Source organism: Halichoerus grypus, chromosome 1 (assembly GCF_964656455.1).
Source record: "Halichoerus grypus chromosome 1, mHalGry1.hap1.1, whole genome shotgun sequence".
Taxonomy (NCBI): Eukaryota; Metazoa; Chordata; class Mammalia; order Carnivora; family Phocidae; genus Halichoerus; species Halichoerus grypus.
The window spans coordinates 71,130,473-71,154,139 of record NC_135712.1 but is presented as its reverse complement, the minus strand read 5'-3'; the positions used below and the strand labels follow the sequence as shown (position 1 = coordinate 71,154,139).

Sequence of the window (23,667 nt, the reverse complement as noted above, 5' to 3'; positions counted from 1 at the left end):
TCTTAACATGCTGGGTTTTGTTGTTTTTGTTGTTGTTTTTTAAGATGTATTTATTTATTTAGAGAGAGTTTATTTAGAGGGAGAGAGAGTCTCAAGCTGACTCCGCGCTCAGCAGGAGCCTGGCATGGGGCTCCATCTCATGACCCTGAGATCATGACCCGAGCCGAAACCAAGAGTCCGACGCTTAACTGACTGAGCCACCCAGGTGCCCTACATGCTGATTTTTTTAAATGATGATTAGTAATATTCTGTCAAGCTGTCTTGCCAACCCAGTTAAAACTATATTGATATTTTGACTGCAGACACATTGAGTTTATTATACATTACTTTCTCAGAAAATTCAGCCTATTTAAAATATTGGACTTTTATCTGAGAACAACTGTGGTCTTCATTTATTTAGTGTTCCTTTATTGCCTTCAGAAAATTTCTTTTGGATTATTTGAATATTTTCAAATACTTCCTTTCATTTTTTTAAGATTTTTATTAGAGAGAGAGTGAGCATGAGTGGGGTGGAGGGAAGAGACAGAGGGAGAGGGAGAAACAGACTCCCCACTGAGCAGGGAGCCCAACACGGGGCTTGATCCCAGGACCCTGGGTTCATGACCTGAGCCAAAGGCAGACACTTAACCAACTAAGACACCCAGGTGCCCCCATATATTTCTTTTTAATTTAACTATTGGCTTCTTAATTATATGCCTTTTTACATTTTTTTATTAGTTGCTGTAAGGATTATAATATATATCCTTAACTTTTCAGCCTTTTAATATTATATTGTACCACTTCACGTAAAATGCAGAAACCTTCTAATTGTGTAGGTTTGTTTACCACCACCACCACCATCAACCTCACCATACTTGATGCTACAGTGGTCATATGTATTAAATCTATACACATTTTATAAACCCTGTAAGACTTGTAATTTAAATGATTATGTGTATTATTTTAAAAGGATTTTACCAATACAGGCATACCTTGGAGAAGCAGGTTCAGTTCCAGACCACCAAAATAAAGCAAATAGCACAATAAAGCAAGTCAAATGGATCTTCTGGTTTCCCAGTGCATATAAAAGTAATGTTTACACTATACTGTAGTCTGTTAAGTGTGCAGTAGCATAATGTCCCCCCAAAATTACACATGCCTTAATTTAAAATTACTTTATTGCTAAAAAAAAAAAGCTACCATTTGAGTTTTCAGCAAATTATAATCTCTGATCACAGAACACTGTAACAAATATGATAATAATGAAAAAGTTTGAAATATTATGAGAATTAGCAAAATGTGACAGAGATATGAATTGAACAAATGCTGTTGGAAAATGGCACCGATAGATTTGCTTGACACCAGGTTGCCATAAACTTTGTTTGTCTAAAAACAAAAACAACTCAGTGTCTGCAAAGCACAATAAAATGAAGCATAGTAAAACAAGTTATGTCTGTACTTACTATATTCTTTCCCATGTGTAGGAGAGAGACTTGGAAGGCTATCTTTTTCATAGGGGTTTGAGGTTTTTCATATATTTTGTGGAATTAGTCCTTTGGATTAATGTTACAAATATTTTTTTCTCAGTTTTTTACTTTTTGAGAGCTGATCATAATTAAAAGTCATTTTTTTAAATGACTTTCATTTTATGTTATAGTTATATGGATCTCTAAACTCAGTAGTTATAAAAGATTTGGCTAGAAGAATGTTGAGTTTTTATGTTTGCATTTTAAAAATCTTTTCATACATTTGGAAATTTTTATGTAACAGCTACCCATTTCCTCCCTTACTATTCATTGAATAATCTATCTTTTATCCAATGATGATACTGGTTGGAAATGTTACCTTTATCAAATAGTACTAAAATTCTATTAATATAAAGTACTGATTTTCTTTTTTTCACTGAATTTTCTGTTCACCCATCAGGAGCACCATGTTTTAATTATTAAGGTTTTATAATAAGTTTTAAAATTTGTTGAAGATAATTCATACTTTTTACTCTTATTTGTAGCTTTTCTTTCTTTATGCTGATTAGTTTTCATGAATTTTAGTTACCTCTTCTATTCCTAAATAAATACATAAACATTTAAATAAATGAATAAATTTCTTGTTGGCCTTTTTGTTGGGATCATGTTAAAATATTTTAAAAGCTAGCATGGGAGATAGTATCTTGAAGTTGATTTCTTCCTGCCAAGAACATGGTATGTCTTCTTTTTCCATTTGGTAGTTGGACATTTGAATACCTCAAATGTATTTATTCCTGAACATTTTATCTTTTTTGTTTCTATTCCAAATAGTCTTTTATTTAATTCTATCATCTGATTGATTATATAAGTTTAAATTGGGAGTCAGCAAACTTTTCTGTCAGGGCCAGAAAGTAAATATTTTAGGCTTTATGAACCATCAACTTCTCAGCACCACCATTGTATTGAGAAAGCAGCTCAAAAGCAGCTTCGAAACGACAATAATCAATACATATGTTACGAATGAGTATAGCTGTGTTCCAGTATAACGTTATTTACAAAAACAGGCAGCAAGTCAAATTTGACAGTAGGTCAGCATAGTTTATAGATCCCTGACTTAAATGAAAACTATTGATTTCTATACATTCATTTTCTGACTGGATAGCTGACTTGAATTTATAGTTTTTCTGTGTTTCTCTTGGGTTTTCTGGGTTTACCATTAGTTCATCTGCAAATTGTGATAATTTTATTTTTTTTATAATTTTTATAACTTTTTTTTTTTTTTTAAGATTTTACTTATTTATTTGACAGAGAGAGACACAGAGAGAGAGGGAACACAAGCAGGGGGAGTAGAAGAGGGAGAAGCAGGCTTCCCACGGAGCAGGGAGCCCAATGCAGGGCTCGATCCCAGGACCCTGGGATCATGACCTGAGCTGAAGGCAGATGCCCAATGACTGAGCCATCCAGGCGCCCCTAATTTTTATATCTCTTAATTTCTTTTCTTATAACTCCTAGACGATGTTAGCTGTAGTTATGATAGTCATATTTTTCCTTATTGCTGATTTTAATGTGAACAGCTTTAGTGTTTTTCCATTAATTAGAATGGTCACTTTTTGGTTGGATAAAAGGATATTAAATCAAGGATATACCTTATGTAATTAGGAGGTTTTTTTGTTTTGTTTGTTTTTTTGTTTTTTTTGTGTTTTTTTAGTGGTGAGGGGCAGAGGGAGAGGGAGGGAGAGAATCTTAAGCAGGCTCCATGCCCCACATGGAGCTTGATCTCAAGAACCTGAGATCATGACTTGAGCCAAAATCAAGAGTTGGATGCTTAACCGACTGAGCCACCCAGGCGCCCCAGGAGTTCTTTATAAAATCAAGAATAAATACTGAGGGGTGCCTGGGTGGCTCAGTCGGTTAAGCATCTTCCTTCGGCTCAGGTCATGAACCTGGAATCAAGCCCCGCATCAGGCTCTCTACTCAGAGGGGAGCCTGCTTTTCCCTCTCCCTCTGCCTGCTGCTCCCTCTGCTTGTGCTCTCTCTCTCTCTCTCAAATAAATAAAATGTTTAAAAATAAATAAATACTGATTTTTTTTAATGTCTTAGAAGAATTTATGGAAATTATTTGATTTTTTACATTGTAGATTATTTACTTACTTATTTCCCAAAGGCATACTGTGATAGGCACGATAATGTCCCCTCCCCCCCACAGATGTCTGCGTTTTAGTCCCTGGAATCTATAAATATGTTAGGGTTGCATAGCAAAAGGAAATTAAGGTCAAGTGGAAATAAGGTTGCTAATCACCTGATATTAAGATAGGGAGATTATCCTGGATTGTTCATATAGACCCGGTGTAATCACAAGGTTCCTTAAAAGTGGAAACAGGAATTGGAAAACAGAACCAAAGATATAAATGTGGTAGGACTTTGACTGACACTGTTTGCTATGAAGATGGAAGAATTAGGCTAGTAGCCAAGGACAGCTTCCAGAAACTGGAAAAGGCAAGATTTTTCCAAAAGAAGTGCTGCCATGCTGACACTTAGATATTAGTGAAACCCATTTTAGAGTTCTCAAGTCCAGAACTGAAAGAATAATAAATGTGTTTTGTTTTAAGCCACTAAATTTGTGGTAACGTGTAGCATCCATAGAAAAGCATACAGTTGGTTTTATTTCTGATTTTAGTGAGTGTATGGCTGATATTTTGCCATTAATTATGATGTGGTTTTTTATTTGATTTATGTAGGAAATTGTCCATCTATTCCTGGGTTTCACTCTTAAGAGGTGATAGTGGTTGTAAAACCATCAGTAATGGAAGTTTTTTGTTGGCTATTTCGCATTTGTTACTATAATTTTTTTCCTCTTGCCTTATTAGTGAGGTCAATTATATTAAATTATTGTTGATATTTAACTATTCTGACATTTTTGGAGTATGTTCTACTTGGTTTCTAATATTATTTTGATGTTCTTCCAAGTTCTGTTTGGTAATGTTTTATTTTGGAATTTTGCATTTACTTTTTTTTTTTTTTAAGATTTAGTTATTTGAGAGAGAGAGAGAGAGAGAGTGGTGGGGAGGGGTTAGAGGAAGGAGAGAGAGAATCTCAAGAAGACTCCATGCTCAGCGTGGAGCCCTGAGATCATGACCTGAGCCAAAACCAAGAGGCAGAGGTTTAAGGGGCTGAGCCACCCAGGAGCCCTGCATTTACATTTCTAAGTGAGATTGGTTTCTAGATTTTTTTTGTCCTTTCTGAGGAATTATTTTTTGAAGATGTTCTTTTTTTTTTCATGGTTATTGTTTCAGGTTTTTATCTCATCTATGGCTAATTTTGAAGTGTGTATATTCTTATAAAATCATAAAACAGTGCAATTTTATTTTTATTGTATTTTATTGTTCCTTGTTCCTTCCCCCTGCCCCTTTCCAACCCAGGCTTTGTTTCTGGGAGAAGGTGAAGGCAATAAATACCAATATTGGTAAGGCAGACTGTTTCTCACATGCATGGCTTTATCATATAAAGACCAAACACATTATCGGTAAGCTTAATATCGTTTGGTGTGGGAAAATCTTTTATCTTGGCTTGTCACAATTCCTTTCTTAAAATGCTTTTTGAATTAGTAATTCTGTTCTTGGGCCTTAGCCTTTCAGCAATTACTGTCAGTGGTTCCAGGGATTTTAAATTTATTTCTATTCCAAGCAAGTGAATAGGTGAAAGAATTGTTTACTTAGAGATATTTATCAGTTCTTCTACAAGAAGTAGTCAGTTTTTGGCCATATTGTTTCCCTTGGTTATATAGATTGGTTTCTATTCATATTGGCTGAAAACTGAGAATCGTTTAACCACAGGCAATGGTTTAATTGTATCTAAAATTTTCATCCCAGTTCTCAGTTAATGCATGTAATAGTTAATTTTATTAATGAACTAATGAAATAGGAAAAACCATATTGTAGTTGCTATCCCAAACCAGCAGATGTTTTACCAATAACATAGTCAACCCCACTTTAAAGCAGTTTGTCTGGAGCTGGCGGTAAGATGGTCTTGAAACAGCTTTTGTCATGGACAAGAAAAATAAGCTCTAAATCAATCTGATATTAGTGGTTATATTTATATGATTCTTTTGTTCTATTTCTGCAGTTTCATATTAAAAACAGTGTATGCATTTTTGTATTGCATTTATCTCATTCAGGATTGGTAAGGAAGAGAATGATGTTAATGCAATGTGGAAATCACATTGGTTCATACCTAATTATTCCTAAATAAGCCATAGGAATAAGATTATAATTTTTAATTGGAAAGTAAAAGAGCTCTTGGCTCTTTTCTACCCTGAAAGCAAGGGATTCTTTGAACTGTATTTAAGAAAATTAAAGACAAATTACCTATACCAGGGCCTTTTACCTAGGGATTCCCAATCCCAGCATGATTCTTTGCAGTTGATGCATTTCATTGCTTTCTGTGCCTATCTTACAAGTAGCCCCACTGCTTTTGTGTCTTTGACCTGTACCAGTTTGGCACCCACCAGCCCTGTTTTAATTACTGTTGACCCTTGAATAACTTGGCGGTGGTTAGAGGCACAATACTCTGCACAGTTGAAAATTGTATAACTTGACTCCCCCAAAACTTGATTAATAGCCTACTGTTGACAGGAAGCCTTACTGATAACATAGAGTTGATTAACACATATTTTGTATGTTATATGCATTATATACTGTATTCTTAAAGTGGCTAGAGAAAACTAAATTATTAAGAAAATCAGAGAAAATACAGTACTGTCCTATCTTTGTCCAAAAAAAAAAAAAAAAAGCTGTATATAAGGACCCACTTTCAAGGGTCAGCTGTATAGTGTTGCCAGCATTTTTAGTCATTTGTGCTGTGGCTCTAGGCTGCCTGGGTGACAAAATTAAATGCCTGTTTCTTTGTCACTGAGGCCATTTATTTTGACCTTGAAGCTTAAAAGTATATTTTAACTCTTGAAAGTAATGATTTTTAGCTGTTAAAGATCCAAAAAGTGAAAGTAATGGAAGAAATACAGAACATTTCTGTGGTTTTAAATGAATGTATTTCATTGATTGTAAAAGATACTTCTAATTTTAACCTTTTTGAATTTTGAAGCATTTGCAATTGATGGACTTCACAATTTGTTGGGTTTTTCCTTTTTAAGGGGTACATATAATAAGTGGGGTACCGTATGATTGATGGTATGTACTGGATTGGGTGAAATACAGTATTAGCTAGTAGATCAATTTTAGAAATTAAAATATCCTGATTTTTCAGGAAACCCAGTCTTTCAAAGGTCATACTGTAATCTGTGGGTTTTAGAACTATGTTTTCCAAAAGTTCATAATATAGATTGTGACAATGTTTTCTAAATATTTTATGAAATGGAAGTTTAGATCTTGTTACAAATAGTAAACTTTGAAACTACAAAATAGTTTCCTTTAAAACAAAAAAATTTAAATAAGAAAAATATCCCATTTTTCTATAAGGTTGTTATAGAATTGATCATTTTAAAATTCAGGTTTTTGTTCTTTATAGGCATAATTTAATAGAGCAAAGTGGAAGTTATGACTAGAATTATGCCTATTGGATTTTACCTTTTATCCATTTGTAATAACTTGTCTCATTACATAAGAATGACTTATTTGGGGGTGCCTGGGTGGCTCATTCGGTTAAGCATCTGCCTTTGGCTCAGGTCATGATCTCAGGGTCCTAGGATCGAGCCCCATGTCAGGCTGTCCGCTCAGCAGGGAGTCTGCTTGTCCCTCTCCTCCTGCCCCTCCCCCGAACTCATGCTCTCTCTCCTCTCCCAAATAAATAAATAAATAAATATCTTTTAAAAAAAGAATGACTTCTTTGCATATTATATTTTAAAATTACAATTCTTATACACAGTATTCATACACATTTTCCCTTCCCCACCTTACAGCCTTCTGTCACTTTTATAGCATATCTAAAAGTGATCATTCTGGGTCTTTCTCTGACAGGTATAGCAGTTCTTGGCCCTTTCCCCCACCCAAGCCCCCAAACTTACTTAAACTAATTATCCCAAATCTCTTTAAGAAACTGATTAAAGCTCTGAGCATCTCTTCTGAAAAATGCTCGCACCCCTTTGCAATTTTGGGGGGCAATTTTAGGAAGTTATTTCTTTTTTTTTCTTTTTTTAAGATTTTATTTATTTACTTGAGAGAGAGAGAGAGCACAGAGGGAGAGTGAGAGGGAGAAGCAGCCTCCCCACTGAGCAGAGAGCCTGTTATGGGGCTTGATCCCAGAACTCTGAGATCGTGACCTGAGCCAAAGGCAGACGCTTAATCTACTGAACCACCCAGGCATCCCTTTTCTTTTTTTTGCTTTTAGCAGATTGTTTAGAAATGCTAGAAAAATGTTATGTAAGAGTGATATTGCCTTGATCTTCAATTTATAGAAATGCTTCATCATTAAATATGATGATTACTGATAGCTACTTTAAGTGTTTCTTTTTCTCTATTAATAAGAGCTGCCCCCACCCCTGTCCTGTAGTTAGGAATGGGTTTAACTTTAACTTTGTGGCAGATACTTAGAGTGTTCTTTAAGCATCTACTAAGATGATTATATATATGTACTTTGTTCTTTGATCTGTTCATATGGTTTAAAAAAAAAAATGAATACATGAACCATTGTATTTAATTTGCTGTTCTGCCTTCCAAAACATCTTTGTCTTCATATTTGAAGTAAGATTGGTTTCTTGTTTTAAGGTTCTATAAACTGGTTGTCTAATGAATTTAGAAGCTTTCCATCATCCTCAGGGATGCAGAAATGAGCTATTCCTTGATAGAATTTAAATGTACTTATTCATTTTTTAATTCCTCACATCATATTTTATATTTATCATAGTTTTCATGAATGTGTTTTAACTCTTCCCATTTCCTAACTTCTTTCAATTTTTTCCTTCCTTCCTTCCTTCCAATTTCTTCTCTCTCCTAATGGTTTGTGGGTTCTCTTTCTATACAGGTCTTTACCATTGAATTTTAACAAATATTTAAATATTTATATCAACATATTTAGCCCCATATTTACAAACACCCACAGTACATACCCAGCACGTAAGTTTTTATTGAAATTTGGATATTGGGTTCCAAACTGGTGGTGATTTTGTGTTTGCATTCCTCAACATATGATAATCTTCATCTGTTTTAGAAATTAACATTAAAGCGCACCAGTGCACTTAATGTTGATGTTTTATTTATTGCTTTTCTTATAACGAGTATGTTGGGGGTACATGGAACAATGTGCTAGTAAAATGTGGTGCAAAAATATTTCTTTTTAATTTATTACAGGAACAACAAGTATTTATAGGTTGAGAGGTAGGCAAGGAGATATTTACAAACTAACAACTATGTTTATTCTGCTGATAGGCATTAATTTAAGAACCTTATACTAGTAAAATACTTAGTAAGTTTTTGGTCTTAATTTCAACCATTTTAAATTTTCTAAAAGCTTCGGGAATCTGCGTGGTGTCCATTATCAGAAAACTTACTGTTTCGGGCGCCTGGGTGGCTCAGTTGTTGAGCGTCTGCCTTTGGCTCAGGTCATGATCCCAGGGTCCTGGGATCGAGCCCCACATCGGGCTCCCTGCTCAGCGGGAAGCCTGCTTCTCCCTCTGCCACTCCCCCTGCTTGTGTTCCCTCTCTCGCTGTGTCTCTCTCTGTCAAATAAATAAATGAAATCTTAAAGAAACAAAAAAACAGAAAACTTACTGTTTCTTAAGAAACATTTCTAAAAAATATGTTACAGCAGTAAAGTAGTAACATATTTACATTCCAAATTAAAATAGCTTTCAAGTCACTGTAGTCAGTAAGTAGTAATGTTGCCAGTATTGTTAACCAAGATGAAGAGCAGTGGAAGGTTTGATACTGAAGATAGCAACCTTAAAAACATAAAAAAGAAGTTTCTAAATGGGTATTTAGAATGTTCTTAATACAGTCATTTTTAAATCTTCCTTCTCCATCCCTATCCTCTCATCCCTGTTTTGTAATTCTTTTCTAGTATAAGTGTTAGCTAATTTAGACATGGGCCATCCTTGTAGGAGGCTTAGTTTTATGCATTCTACTGTATTAGCAGACTGGTTTTATATGAAGTTTTCAATGTTAAAATTTTTTGGTAATTGGTTGAGATCAACCTTTAGATAATAAGAAATACAGATGAATATTACTATGCAGTGTAATGGTAGGCCTGGAAAGCTACTTGGAAATACTTTCTCAAGTAATAATTGTACCTCAGGGAATCCCTTTTTTGAATCATTAATAAAAAATGGAGTTCTCCTTTTGGTAACTATATTTTGTTGTATTAAGCTTTCTTAAAATTGCCAGGTATAAGGGGACTCAGAGATGAAAAGAGCCCTACTGGCTAGAGATAGACAATTTGAGCTTCCAAAAGGATATTTGCAGTGGATTTAAGCCAATCAGATATGTGTAATCAGTCCATCCATTTATGATGACATTTTAATAATAATTTTTAAATTAATATATTCACATACCATAACATTCATCCTTTTAAAGTGTATAGCTCTGTGCACTAATTCCAGAACATTTTCGTCACCCAGAGAGAAGCTCTGTACCCACCAGCAGTTGATTCCCATTTCTCCCTGCTCCCAGTCTTTGGAAATCAGTAATCTCCTTTCTGGTTCTTTGAATTTGCCTGTTCCGAACATTTCATATAAATGGAATTATACAGTATGTGGCTTTTTGTGTCTGGCTTCTTTCACTTAGCATAATATTTTCAAAGTTCCATGTTGTAGGATGTATAAATAACTTATTTATTATAGCTGAATAATACTCCATTGTATGGATATACCACATTTTATTTATCCATTTATAAATTGATAGACATTTGGGTTGTTTCCACTTTGGGGCTGTTATTAATAATAATACTATGAATATTTGTGTATAAGTTTTTGTGTGGATGCATCTTTTCAGTTCTCTTGGATATATATGTAGGAGTGAAATTACTCAAACGGTAACTCTTTTTACCTTTTGAGGAACTACCAAACTGTTTTCTAGAATGGCTTCACTATTTCCAGGATGGCTGCATTCCTCCCAGCACTGACAGTTCCCATTTTTCCACATCCTCACCAACATGTGTTGTTATTATCAGTCTTTTTGATAATGGCCATCCTGGTGGATGTGAAGTGATAGCTCATTGCGGTTTTGATTTGCATTTCTGTAATAACTAATGATGTTGAATATCTTTTCATGTGTTTATTGTCCATTTATATATCTTCTTTGGAAAAAATGTCTGTTTAAATTCTTTGCCCATTTTAAAATTCAGTTTTTAATTGTTGGGTTGTAAGAATTCATTATGTGTTCAGGAGACTTACCAGACATCTTATGTTTTCTAGATACTGTTATCAAATATATGATTTGCAAATACTCTCTCCCATTCTGAGGGTTATCTTTTCACTTTCTTGATATGCCCTTTGATGAACAGAAGTTTTTCATTTATATCGAGTCAAATTTATCTCCTTATGCTTTAGATGTTGTACCTAGGAGACCATTGCTGAATCCAAGATTATAAAGATGTATATTTATGTTTACTTCAAAGAGTTTTATGTTTTAGCTCTTATATCTAGATCTGGATCCATTTTGAATTAATTTTTATACATAGTGTTAGAAAGAGGTCTAATTTAATTACTTTGCATCCACTTGTCTCAACATCATTCGTTGAAAAGACTGTTCTTTCCCCCATTAAATTCTCTTGGCACCCATGTTGAACATCACTTGACCATAAATGCAATGATATGTTTCTGGACTCTTAATTCTATTCCACTGATACATGTGTATCTTTACACCAGTATCACAATCTTGACTGATACAGCTTTGTAGGGGCACCTGGGTGGCTCAGTCGGTTAAGCGTCTGCCTTCAGCTCAGGTCATGATCCCAGAATCCAGGGATCAAGCCCCACATTAGGCTCCCTACTCAGCAGAGAGTCTGCTTCTCCCTCTGCCCCTCATCCCGCTCATGCGTTTGTGCTTGCTCTCTCTCAAATAAAAAATCTTAAAAAAAAATATATAACTTTAGGGGCACCTGGGTGGCTCAGTCATTAAGCATCTGCCTTCGGCTCAGGTCATGATCCCAGGGTCCTGGGATCGAGACCCGCATCAAGCTCCCTGCTCAGCGGGAAGCCTGCTTCTCCCTCTCCCACTCCCCTTGCTTGTGTTCACTCTCTTGCTGTGTCTCTCTCTGTCAAATAAATAAATAAAAATTTTAAAAAAAATACAACTTTGTAGAATGTTTTGAAATTGGGAAGTGTGGGTCCTCCACTTTGCTCTTCTGTTTAAAGGTGTGTTGACTATCCTGGGTCTTTGGTATCTCTATATGAATATTAGGATTAGCATGTCAATTGCTGAAAAAATGCCAGATGCCAGATGCCAGAAGACATTTTGATCAGGATTGCATGATACCTAAAAACCTCCTAATTGCTTTAAGAGGATGATAGGGAACCAGTTTTTGTTTTTTTTTTTAATACATTTGAACTCTTCTTTTTTTTTTAAAAAAAAAGATTTTATTTATTTATTTGACAGAGACATAGCAAGAGATGGATCACAAGCAGGGGGAGTGGGAGAAGGAGAAGCAGGCTTCCCGCTGAGCAGGGAGCCCGATGCGGGGCTCGATCCCAGGACCCTGGGATCATGACCTGAGCCGAAGGCAGACGCTTAACAACTGAGCCACCCAGGTGCCCCCCAGTTTTGTTTTTTTTTTTAATCTGTCTTGAAAACTGGGAAATAAAGGAACAAATTTAAGTATTTCTCCTGTTATTCATGTGTGAACCATATCAATAGGTAACCAGATAGTAGGTGAAGAGAAATAGCTCTCTCTATATATACCATTTAGTAAATGAAAATGAAATAGTAGAATTAGACTGTCACCATTTTGCAGCCCCCAGTAAATGAACTGATTTAGGCCATTGAGTATCAAGAGCTCCTAACATCACAAAAAGAGATAACCAGAGCTTATGTGCTTCTTGATAAAAGGACACAGTACTATCTATAGTCTTGCCAAAAGGATTAAACATGAGACTGGTCAAGCTATTGCATTCAGCTGCCACTTTGCAGAAAATACAAAAGCCAAAGGGCCACATTGAATGGTTCCGTGAGTATAGAGTGATTTTTACTGGGAAACCCCAGGTCAAATGCCTTGAGTTTTTCAGTAATTACAAGGGGTAACATCTATTAAAAGATATTTAAAGAAAAGATCTTTTAGTTATTTCTTTCTTTCCTTTTCAGAATGAACCATTTTTTTTATTTTATTATGTTAATCACCATACATTACATCATTAGTTTTTGATGTAGTGTTCCATGATTCATTGTTTGCGTATAACACCCAGTGCTCCATTCAATACGTGCCCTCTTTAATACCCATCACCAGGCTAACCCATCCCCCCACCCCCCCTCTTCTCTAGAACCCTCAGTTTGTTTCTCAGAGTCCATAGTCTCTCATGGTTTGTCTCCCCCTCCCGATTTGCCCCCCTTCATTTTTCCCTTCCTACTATCTTTTCTCTCTTCTTTTTTAAACATATAATGTATTATTTGTTTCAAAGGTACAGGTCTGTGATTCATCAGTCTTACACAATTCACAGCGTTCACCATAGCACCCACCCTGACCATAGCACCCACCCTCCCCTGAACCATTTTTTTTGTTTTAAATCCTTTTAGATTCCCTCAAATTACTTACGTACATTCATGGCTATGGAGAGAGATAAACACATAGACATATATATACATGAAGATACATATATATATTTACACACGTATTGCATATGCATTTACATATTATACATATACATAAGTGTACTATTGCTTTGCTTTAAAATGTTCAAACTGGGGCACCTGGATGGCTCAGTTAAGCAGCAGCCTTTGACTCAGGTCATGATCTCAAGGTCCTGGGATCTAGCTCCATGTTCCATGTCGGCTCCCTGCTTGGTGGGTAGTCTCCTTCTCCCTCTCCCTCTGCCCCTTCTCCCCCTGCTCGTGCTCCCTCTCTCTCAAATAAATAAAATCTAAAAAATAAAATGTTCAAACTGTTAGCTTCAAAATATGCTTTCCTCATTCAGCAATCTATATTTTCAGCTTTTCCTATTGAAGTAGATTTTTACCCATTTTAAGGTCTATATAACTTTTATAGAATGTACCATAATTTATTTAACCTTTTTTTTTTTTTTTTTGGTGTACTGATAGGAAGCTTGTTTCCAATTTCTCTTCATTCCAGACTTTACTATAGTGAGTATCTTTCTGCATGTACTCTCTCCAAAGTACATATTAAGTTGTGGAGTACCTATAAAGTTTGAAAAGATGACTATGGGGAGAGCCTGCGGAGAAGGAAAGAAAAAAAAAAGATGATAATCAAGTTTTTTTCCTTATAATCGTATTGAGTATTAAAGCATAAGCGCACTTAGATTTTGCTTCTGCCCAATTGAGTATTTAAACTGTGTTAAATTTTGTGAGTATGTTTGTAACTTCAGCCTTCCTCAGGATAAAGTTAGAGAATTCTTTTCATTGGTTTTGAAAATAATTCGAAGTTAACATGCAAAAATATTTCTTATATCATGCTAAATGAACTAGCTAATATTGATATGAGCCTGATTGTTTTCCAGGTAATTGCCATTTCGCAGAAGGCTGGTTGTGTAATAACTTTCAGCACTCAAATTCACAGTTAAAGGGATTTTTTATATATTTTACCAAGTACATGTTTGTCTATATACAACAAATATTTTTGCTCCTTACTGTTGCTATATCTAAGATTAGTTTCTAGAAGTGGAATTATTGGATCAAGTAGTAGAAACATTTTCAGGACATTTGAAACATTCCAATCTGCCCACCAGAAAAAGACCCCTACCAAGAATGTGATGATTTATGCCCATTTCTCTGAATGCTAACACTGTAATTTTTACTTACTAGGGAAGTTGAGCATGTTTTTCCTAGAAGTTTACTGATCCGTTTGTATGCTTTTTGTGAATATCCCATTATTATGTTTGCTATGGTTTTTTTAATGATTTATAGGAGCTGCTAACAGTGGCTAATAATTTTTTATTTGTTATAAAATTTGTTTCTATCGTGGCTTGTTTGTGTCTTTTTCTTTATGAGTATGTTTCTTGGGGGAGGGTAGAGAATATTTTAGTTTGTTTTGGTTTTGTGTGTATGTATACACATTCTCAGCCTGAGTTGAAAAACATGTACTTTTATTTTCTCCCAGTTCCTTATAATTATGATTTCCTTTACTTTTGTGTATAGGGTAAGGTAGATTTAGTTTTCTTAAAATTATGTTCCTTTAAAAATAGATTGCATAGAATTATATGTGTGTGAGAGTGAGAGAAAGAGACAAGGTTCTCTTGTAGATAAAAAGAAGAATACTGTTCTCTAATAGACTAATTTTCAGTTAGGGTTTGAAAAGACTTTTTTCATTTTTATACCAGTTAACTGAATAAGAAAACCAAACTAATTTATCCAAACAACTTTGGCTTTTCATTTTGACTTCCCTTAAACAACTGTGTATTTAGAGATACAGCATTCAGATGACATTTGGTAAGAAATGAGCAAATCAGTATTCAGATTTCTTTTTCACCAAGCTCTGAATTATTTCTTAAACTTCTTTTTTCTTTTTTTTTGTGATAAAGTACACATAACAAAAAGTTTACCATTTTTAAGTTTATAGTTCAGTGGTATTCATATACATTCACATGGTTGTGCAAACATTAGCACCATCCATCCCCATAACTCTATTCATCACATAAAAGTGAAACTCTGTGTCTGTTAAATAATATGTCACAATTATCCCCTCCCCCCAGCCCCTGGCAACAACCATTATAACTTTAGGTCTTTATGATTTTGACTACAGTTGGGTCTTGAACAACATGGTTTTGAACTGTGCAGGTGCACTGATCTGCAGATTTTTTTCAATAAATACATTGGAAAATCTTTTAGAGATTTGCAACAGTTTAAAAAAACTCTTAGATGAACTGCATAGCCTAGAAATATTAAAAACATTAAGAAAGAAGTATTTATGAATATAAAATATATGTAGATACTAGTCTGTTTTTTTATGATTATAAAAGTATAATTATATATCATAATTATCCTTTATGATTTTCTCAGCTTTTTTCTAGCTTTATTGTAAGAAATGGTATATAATGCATATAACATACAAAATATGTGTTAAGTGTCTATGTTATTGGTAAAGCTTCCCAGTCAATAGTAGGCTATTAGTAGTTAAGCTTTTGGGGAGTCAAGGTTATACACAGATTTTTGATAGGGGTTGGTGTTCCTGACGCCTTGTTGTTCCAAGGATCAGCTGTACTCTTAAGTACCTCATATAAGTGGAATTACACAGTATTTGTCTTTTTGTGACTGGCTTATTTCACTTAGCATAATGTTCACAAGGTTCATCCACATGTAACATATTGCACAATTTTTTAATCTTAAAACAAAATATTCCATTGTATATTTATACCACATTTTGCTTATTCATTCTCCATTGATGGACACTTGGGTTTCTTCCATGTTTTAGCTATTGTGTGCTATATGAACATGGGTGTACAAATATCTCTTCAGGACCCTGCTTCCAATTCTTTTGGGTATATACCCAGAAGTGGAATTGCTGGATTCATATGGTAATTCTATTTTTACTTTTTTGAGGAACCACCATACTACTTTCCACAGTGGCTGTACCATTTTATATTCCCAACAATGCATGAGTGTTCCAGTTTCTCTTGGAACTTGTTTTATGTTTTGTTTTGTTTTGTTTTTTTTTTGATAGGAATCATCCTAATTCGCGTGAGGTGGTATCTCATAGTTTTGACTTGCATTTCTGTAACAATTAGTGATGTTGAGCATCTTTTCATGTGCTTAGTGACCATTCATTTGTCTTTGGAGGAATCTCTATGCAAGTTCTTTGCCCATGTTTGAATTGTTTGGGTTTTTTGCTGACTTTTAGTTAGGAGTTTTCTATGTATTTTGGATATTAATCCTTTATTAGGCATATGATATGCAAAACTTTCTCAATCTGTGGGTTTCCTTTTACTCTGTGGATAGGGTCTTTTGATGCACAAAATTTTAAAATTTTTATAAAATCCAGTTTGTCTATTTTTTCTTTTGTTACCTGTGCCTTTGGTGTCATATCCAAGAAATCATGGCCAAATGCAATGTTATGAAGCTTTTGTGTGCTGTGTTTTAAGAGTTTTATCGTTTTAGTCTTACATTTAGCTCCTTGATGCATTTTGAATTTTACCCATGGTAAAATTAGGTAAGGATTCAACTTCATTCTTTTGCATGTAGATATCTACTTTTCCCAGCACCACTTGTTGAAAAGATTGTCTTTTTCCTGTTGAATAGTCTTAGCACTGTTGTTGAAAATAATTTGACCATTTATGTGAAGGTTTACTTCTGGACTTTTATTCTATTGCATTGGTCTGTACGTTTGTCTTTATGCCAATACCAAACTGGTTTGAATACTTTGGCTTTGTAGTAAGTTTTGAAATGAGAAAGTGTGAGTCTTCCAGTTTTGTTCTTTTTCATGATTATTTTGGCAATTCAGATTTCTCGAGATTCCACATGAATTTTAGGATGGGTTTTTCTCTTCAAGAAATGTCATTGGGATTTTGACAGGGATTATGAATTGCTTTGGTTGATATTGACATCTTCACGATATTGAGTCTTCCAATCCATAAACACATTTTTTTCTGTCATCTTTAATTTTTCAGCAGTGTTTTATAGTTTTCATTGTACAAGTATTTCACCTTGTTTATCCCCAAGTATTTTATTCTTTTTGATGCTGTTGCAAATGGAACTGTTTTTGTAATTTTCTTTTTAGATTGTTTGTGTATAGAAATGCAACTGATTTTTGTGTGTTGACTTTGTATCCAGCTACTTCGCTGAATTCATTAGTTCTAACAGCTTTTTTGCTGAGTCTTTAAGGTTTTCTACATACAACATTATATCATCTGTAAACAGAGATCATTTTGCTCCTTCCTTTCCAATTTGAGTGTTTTTCATTTCTTTTTCTTGCCTAATTGCTCTGGGTGCAACTTCAGTACTATGATGAATAGAAGTGGTGAAGTTGACCTAAATTAATCACAATTTACCATCCCAACTTTCCCCCCTGCAGGTTGCAAGCCTTCAACTGACTCCAGAGTTCCAAAATAGTTACATCAGACAGATTCTGCCTCTGTAATTGTCTAAATGGAAAGACAAATTCTTTGTGCTTCCTACTCAGCCATCTTCCCATAATCTGAATTAGTTTTAATAATCAAATATTTTATTAAAAATTGGCATGACTTTAAAATGGAGGCCTAGGGGCTCCTAGGTGGCTCAGTCATTAGGCGTCTGCCTTCGGCTCACGTCATGATCCCAGGGTCCTGGGATCAAGCCCCGCATCAGGCTTCTTGCTCCGCAGGAAGCCTGCTTCTCCCTCTCCCACTCTCCCTGCTTGTGTTCCCTCTCTTGCTATGTCTCTCTGTCAAATAAATAAAATCTTTAAAAAAATAAAAAAAATGGAGGCTTATTCTCTCAGACTTTATGAATTAAACTATACAATACACTTTCCATATAGTTAAATATTATTGAGTATTTGGCTAGTTATGAAACCATGATTTAAATTGAACGCACTTTGCTTTTCAGGACTTTATCAAATATAATAATTTTCTTTACAGAAATACCGGTATCAGGATGAAGACACACCTCCTCAAGAGCACATATCCCCACAAATCACTAATGAGGTGATAGGTCCGGAATTAGTTCATGTCTCAGAGAAGAACCTGTCAGAAATTGAGAATGTCCATGGATTTGTTTCCCATTCTCATATTTCACCAATAAAGGTAGGATGATAACTTTATTTTGTTGCTATGATTTATGTATTACTTTTGTTACTAGTGTAGCTCATGCTCAGAGAGAACTCTTCTTTCATGTAGAATTTTCACCCCTTGATTGTTTATGGTTTTTTAGTTATAGGGAATTTCATAATATTTATTAGCATTCTAAAAACATTTTTAAGGATATATTTTATAAATGAATTTTATTCAGTGATACTATCTTTAAGCCTAAAAATTCCCACAAAGGAAATAACTATTATATTTCAAATACTACACATTGAAATATTTTTAAAATGTGTTTTAAATATTAGTAGGTACAGAAAAAGAGCATTAATACTAACATTAACTCCCCTCAGAAATAACCACAATCCTGGTTTCTTATAAAGCTCTAGCACACATTTAGATCTCCAATCAATATATTGTTTATCTTGCTGATCTTAAATTTTATATAAATGAATTATACTGCATATAATCTCAGCTTTACATTTTTGCACAACATTATATTCCTGAGATTGTTTTCACTGCTCTGGAGTTTTTTCTTTTATGAATACACTATAATTTATCTTACTTTTGTTGGATATTGAGTTATTTTCAGAATATTACTAATATAAAAAGTGCTGTGTAAAACATAGGTTATGTATACATATCTTTGTGGATAACACCAGATTATTTTCCAAGTGGTTAAATAATTTACATTTTCGGCAGCAGTGTACAAGAGTTTTAACTGATCCATATTCTCATCAATACCTGATATTCTTGTTTTTGCCATTGTTTGGGGCTTTAAATAGTATCTCATTGTGATTTTAATGTGCATTTCCTTGTTTGATAATGTGGTTGAATATATTTATTGGTCATTCAAGTTTTCTATTCTGTGATACAAGCTCTCAAGATTTTTGTTCGTTTTTGTCTTTGGTGTCCTTTTTACTGATCTGTACAAGTCCTTTTTTTTTTTTTTTTTTTAAATATTTATTTATTTAGAGAGAGCAAGCGAGCGAGTGGAGGGAGGGGCAGAGGGAGAGAGAAAGAGAATTCTCAAGCAAACTGCGCTCTGAGTGTGGAGCCCAACGTGGGGCTTGATCCCAGGGCTCTGAGATCATGACCTGAGCCGAAATGAAGGGTCGGTCGCTTAACCGACTGAGCCACCCAAGTGCCCCTACAAGTTCTTTATATATTCTGGATACTAATCCTTTGTTGGTTGTATGTATTATGAATAAGGATAATTTTTCCTAGTAAAACTTAACCTGTGTTTTATAATTTTCTTTGAGGGATGATTTAGTATTTCTAGTTAAAAATTTTAATGGTTATACCATTTAGATTTTCTATTAATAGTTTTGCTAGGTTATTTTTTCTAGGAATTTGTCCATTTCATATTTATTTCAAAATATTATTATTAATATCCTGGGGGTTTTGTCTATAATAGCATATTTAGGTATGGCCCCCTTTTTATTCCTAATAATGTTTATTTGTGCCTTGTTTTTTGTTTTTCCCCTTGACTGTTCTTGCCAAAAGATGGTCTTTTCAAAGATCCATCTCTTTTTAAAGTATCTTCCTGTGTCCCTCCCCCATGTGCTGCCATCCCCCTCCCCCCGTTTTCACACATTTACCTACATAATAGATGTGTTCATGTAAATCTGTAAATGTGTGGATAACCTACATATAAACTAAGGTCGTGTTTGGTAGAAGCAAGCTGACCTTCCCTTGGAAGATTAAATGAGAGATATAGAGAGGAAAAAACTGGTGGCTATTAGTGACAGAGACAGTTCTCTCTTTTCCCCCTTTTCCTCTTACCATTATTATTCTCCTCTGCTTTCTTTGAGTTTATTCTGTTTGGGTTTGGGGTTTTTTTGTTTTTTGTTTTTTCTAGTTTCTTTAGTTGCGTATTGTAATAATGTCAGCCTTTTCTAATAGTATTTGAGTTTGTAAACTTTCCTTTAAATATCACTTTACTTGTATCTGCAAGTTTTAGCATGTAATGTTTTTTTATCATTCTAACATTTTTTTTAATTTCCCTTGTGATTTTATTTGCCCTATGAGTATGTTTCTTAATTTTTAAACATAGTGATACAGGCAGTCTGGGTCTGAGAACCCAGAAGTGGGGGTCCTTCAGGACCAGCCAAGAGAGTGCTTGGCTTCGTGCAGGATAGAAATCAACACAATCGAACACGTGAAAGCAGAGTTTACTGAATAGCATAAGTGACAGGTAGAGAGTAGCAGGTGGAGTGTCTGGAAGACTCAGGAAGGAAAGGAGAATGAGTCTCTTTTTCACTTGGGGCTCAGGTTTTATATTGGGAAAGGGGTCCAGGATAAGTGTTCCTTCAGGAATCCAGGGTAGGGTCTAATCAGAGGCGAATAACAGGTGAACAATAGGTGTTCTTTTATAAATCATTGAAGGTAGAAAGTATTGATGCCAGAGTCAGATGCGGTTTTTTGAAAGCTAACGTCCCAGAACATGTTTAGGATCTGACTCTTCTTAGATGTTATCAGGTGTTTGAGGGCAGGGCCTGCGACAAACCTCAGAGAATGATTAACTTTCTTGCTTCCCCTTCTTGGAGTGGGAACACAGCTTCTTTGGTTTTTTACTCAGATGCAAAATACAGAACATGAGTAAATGGGGCCTAGCAGAAAAACAGCAGAAATAGAGCCTTTCTAAAATGCAGTTCCTTCAGCTTCTCTATCTCAATAGGAGACATTTATTCCTTTCATATCTTACTTTAGGTTATATTTTCTCATGCCTTATCTCCATCTTACTTACTTGGAAGTTATTTGTTTCTCTTCCTTTAGTGATTATCCTAGAAATTTTAATATACATTTTTAACTTACAAAAATCTAAAGTCAATAAATACCTTCTAGCTTCATTCTGAATAACGTAGAACTTTAGAACACTTGAATTCTAAGCACTCTCTCCTGCTTTATATGCTGTTCTTGTTTATGCCTGTTTTCTCTTGACTGAATTAATATAAACTATTACTTTAGTCACGAAACTCTCCCAGGTAAATATAATTCTTTGTTTCTGATGTTTTGACTTTCTGGTCATTCTGATGGTTACAAACTATGCAAAGTCATTTTGCACACACTCAACTCCTCTTTTGGTAGGGTGTTTTGGTAGTTACTTCCATGTGTATGCAGATTCTGACAGGGGCATGCGCAGTGAGAGTCCCACCCCCTTTTTAAAAGTTGAATATAAATAAACTGATGAATATTTTAGCAAATTGACAAAAAAGCGAGAGTCTTATTAATTTCATTTCAGGAGAAGGTTGATAGTTGCTGGCCCTTGGATTCAGTGCTCATGGTCAAACTAGATTATTTGTTCACTTACTTGTGTACTTAGTGTCTGTTTTCCTGCTAGAAAGTAAGCTTTACAAAGACAAGCATATTTGTTAAATCACAATGAAGAAGGTTGTGGTGAAGATTAAAGAGTACATGTAAAGCCCTCAGAGTTGACCATGGGCATTGCTTAACTCAGTATAAGATTGAATGCACCTATAGCCAATATGAGTATCTGGCACATGTGAACTTTTGCATTGACTGTTGTCAAGTGTAAATTTTTGAAAACTTTTGAATAAAGTTGATTATAAGATTTGGGGGAAAAAAATCATCTGCCAGAATATTAATTTTATCAAATAATATATACATTTAACAAACATTTATTAAACATCTATGCTAGTAACTTTGTTAGATTTCAGTGATTAATATTTTTTTTATGAAGAGATATAACACAGTATGTAACATGAGAAAATAAAGAGAAAAATTTGGGGAGTATTCTGAAAAAAGAAAATTGATATTTGGACAAGGTGTTGAAGATGTGGACAGGATGCCAGTTCAGAGGAGGAGGCTGTTACTGGGGAAAATAAGTACAGTAGCAGGGTGATAATCAGAGGAAACTGTAAAAATGCAGGAAAATTCATGATACTGTAGCTTTGGAAACTTGTTAGCAAATGAGGGCCTCAATCCTGAGCTGATGAGTGGCCCTATGAAGGGTTTGCCACCATGAAATGGGCTATGAAATAATCTGTCAGGTTCTTGCGGTACTGGTGCTGATTCTCATTACTGAAATAATGAATGAAATAAGATAGTGATTGAAAGTTACTTTATTCGGGCCTTATTTAGCCTAAACATAATTATGATTTAAGACTCTGAAAGGAAGGGGCGCCTGGGTGGCTCAGTTGTTAAGCGTCTGCCTTCGGCTCAGGTCATGATCCCAGGGTCCTGGGATCGAGCCCCACATCCAGCTCCCTGCTCTGCGGGAAGCCTGCTTCTCCCTCTCCCCCTCCCCCTGCTTGTGTTCCCTCTCTCACTGTGTCTCTCTCTGCCAAATAAATAAATAAAATCTTAAAAAAAAAAAAAAAAAGACTCTGAAAGGGAAACTTTCTTGCCAGTGCTGGGCAGTTTCAAGGAAGAAATTGACAACATAATGGTGAAGAATTCTACTGTGGAAGAAAAGGACGCAGTGGGTAAATTTTTGTGGTATAAGAAATCTTTAAAGAAAGTTTAGATTTTAAACAGTTATGAATATAATAGTATATCATAATAAGAACTGTGTCAAGATTCCTAAAACTGAAAATGAGCTAGGAATTAGGAAAAATGGTCAGAAGAGTAAATTGAACAAATAAAACTCCAGCCTATTTCAAAATAGATTTAAATCAGGACGAATTGACAAGGAGGACATTAGGTGCACTGCTTAGTAGGGGATGTTGTGTTGATCATTGAGGAAATTAAAGAATTCATATTTGGCTTTCGTTTTCAATGACAGGGAAAATATGTTCAAACCAATATGTGCAAAGTAAACATAGTTAAGCAGGACTTGAAATTGAAGATAGAAGAGTGGTGAACAGATAATTATTTTAAATAAGTATATCACCTAGCCTGGATACATTTCCTCCAGTAGTACTGAGAATACTATCAAATGAGATCACCAGCAGTAGTTGGTAATTTTTCAAATATTGTGAGAAATGGGGTAGCAGAAAAATAGACATAAGCAAATATATGCCTATTGAATAAAATCTTTCCCATTTTGAGTATATAATGGGTACTTTTTGATATCAATTTTGTTTTCACATCTCTGAAATATATTAAAATGTTGAATTTTATCTTTTTTGGATGGTCCTGGTGTATGAAGGTAATCTTATAGTCTGCATACAATTTGACCACAAGATGGTGCTCTTACAGAAGGGATTTGTGTATATATGAGCAGAGTTTCTCTAAGCAAATAACCAATCTGTGTCATCAGTCATCTGAGCTTAGTCTCGTCCTAGGAGAAAACTCCTAGAAGAAAACATAGAGTAATCTCCTTGACATAGGTCTTGGTGATGATTTTTGGAATCTGACACCAAAAGCAAAAGGAGCAAAAATCAAACTAATGGGACTACATCAAACTAAAAAGCTTCTGCACAGCCAAGGAAGTTA

The 23,667-nt window shown here is 34.8% G+C and overlaps 1 protein-coding gene across 18 annotated transcripts in view; it reads left to right on the top strand.

Moving 5' to 3' along the window:
- The window catches only part of DLG1 (discs large MAGUK scaffold protein 1), a 254,420-nt gene that overhangs the window by 85,202 nt on the left and 145,551 nt on the right, over positions 1–23,667 (top strand). For all 18 annotated transcript variants that reach the window (XM_078067560.1, XM_078067591.1, XM_078067561.1 and 15 more), the window contains one exon: positions 18,106–18,270. In XM_078067560.1, the coding sequence (XP_077923686.1) occupies positions 18,106–18,270 (165 nt within the window). The remainder of the gene's footprint in view (positions 1–18,105; positions 18,271–23,667) is intronic.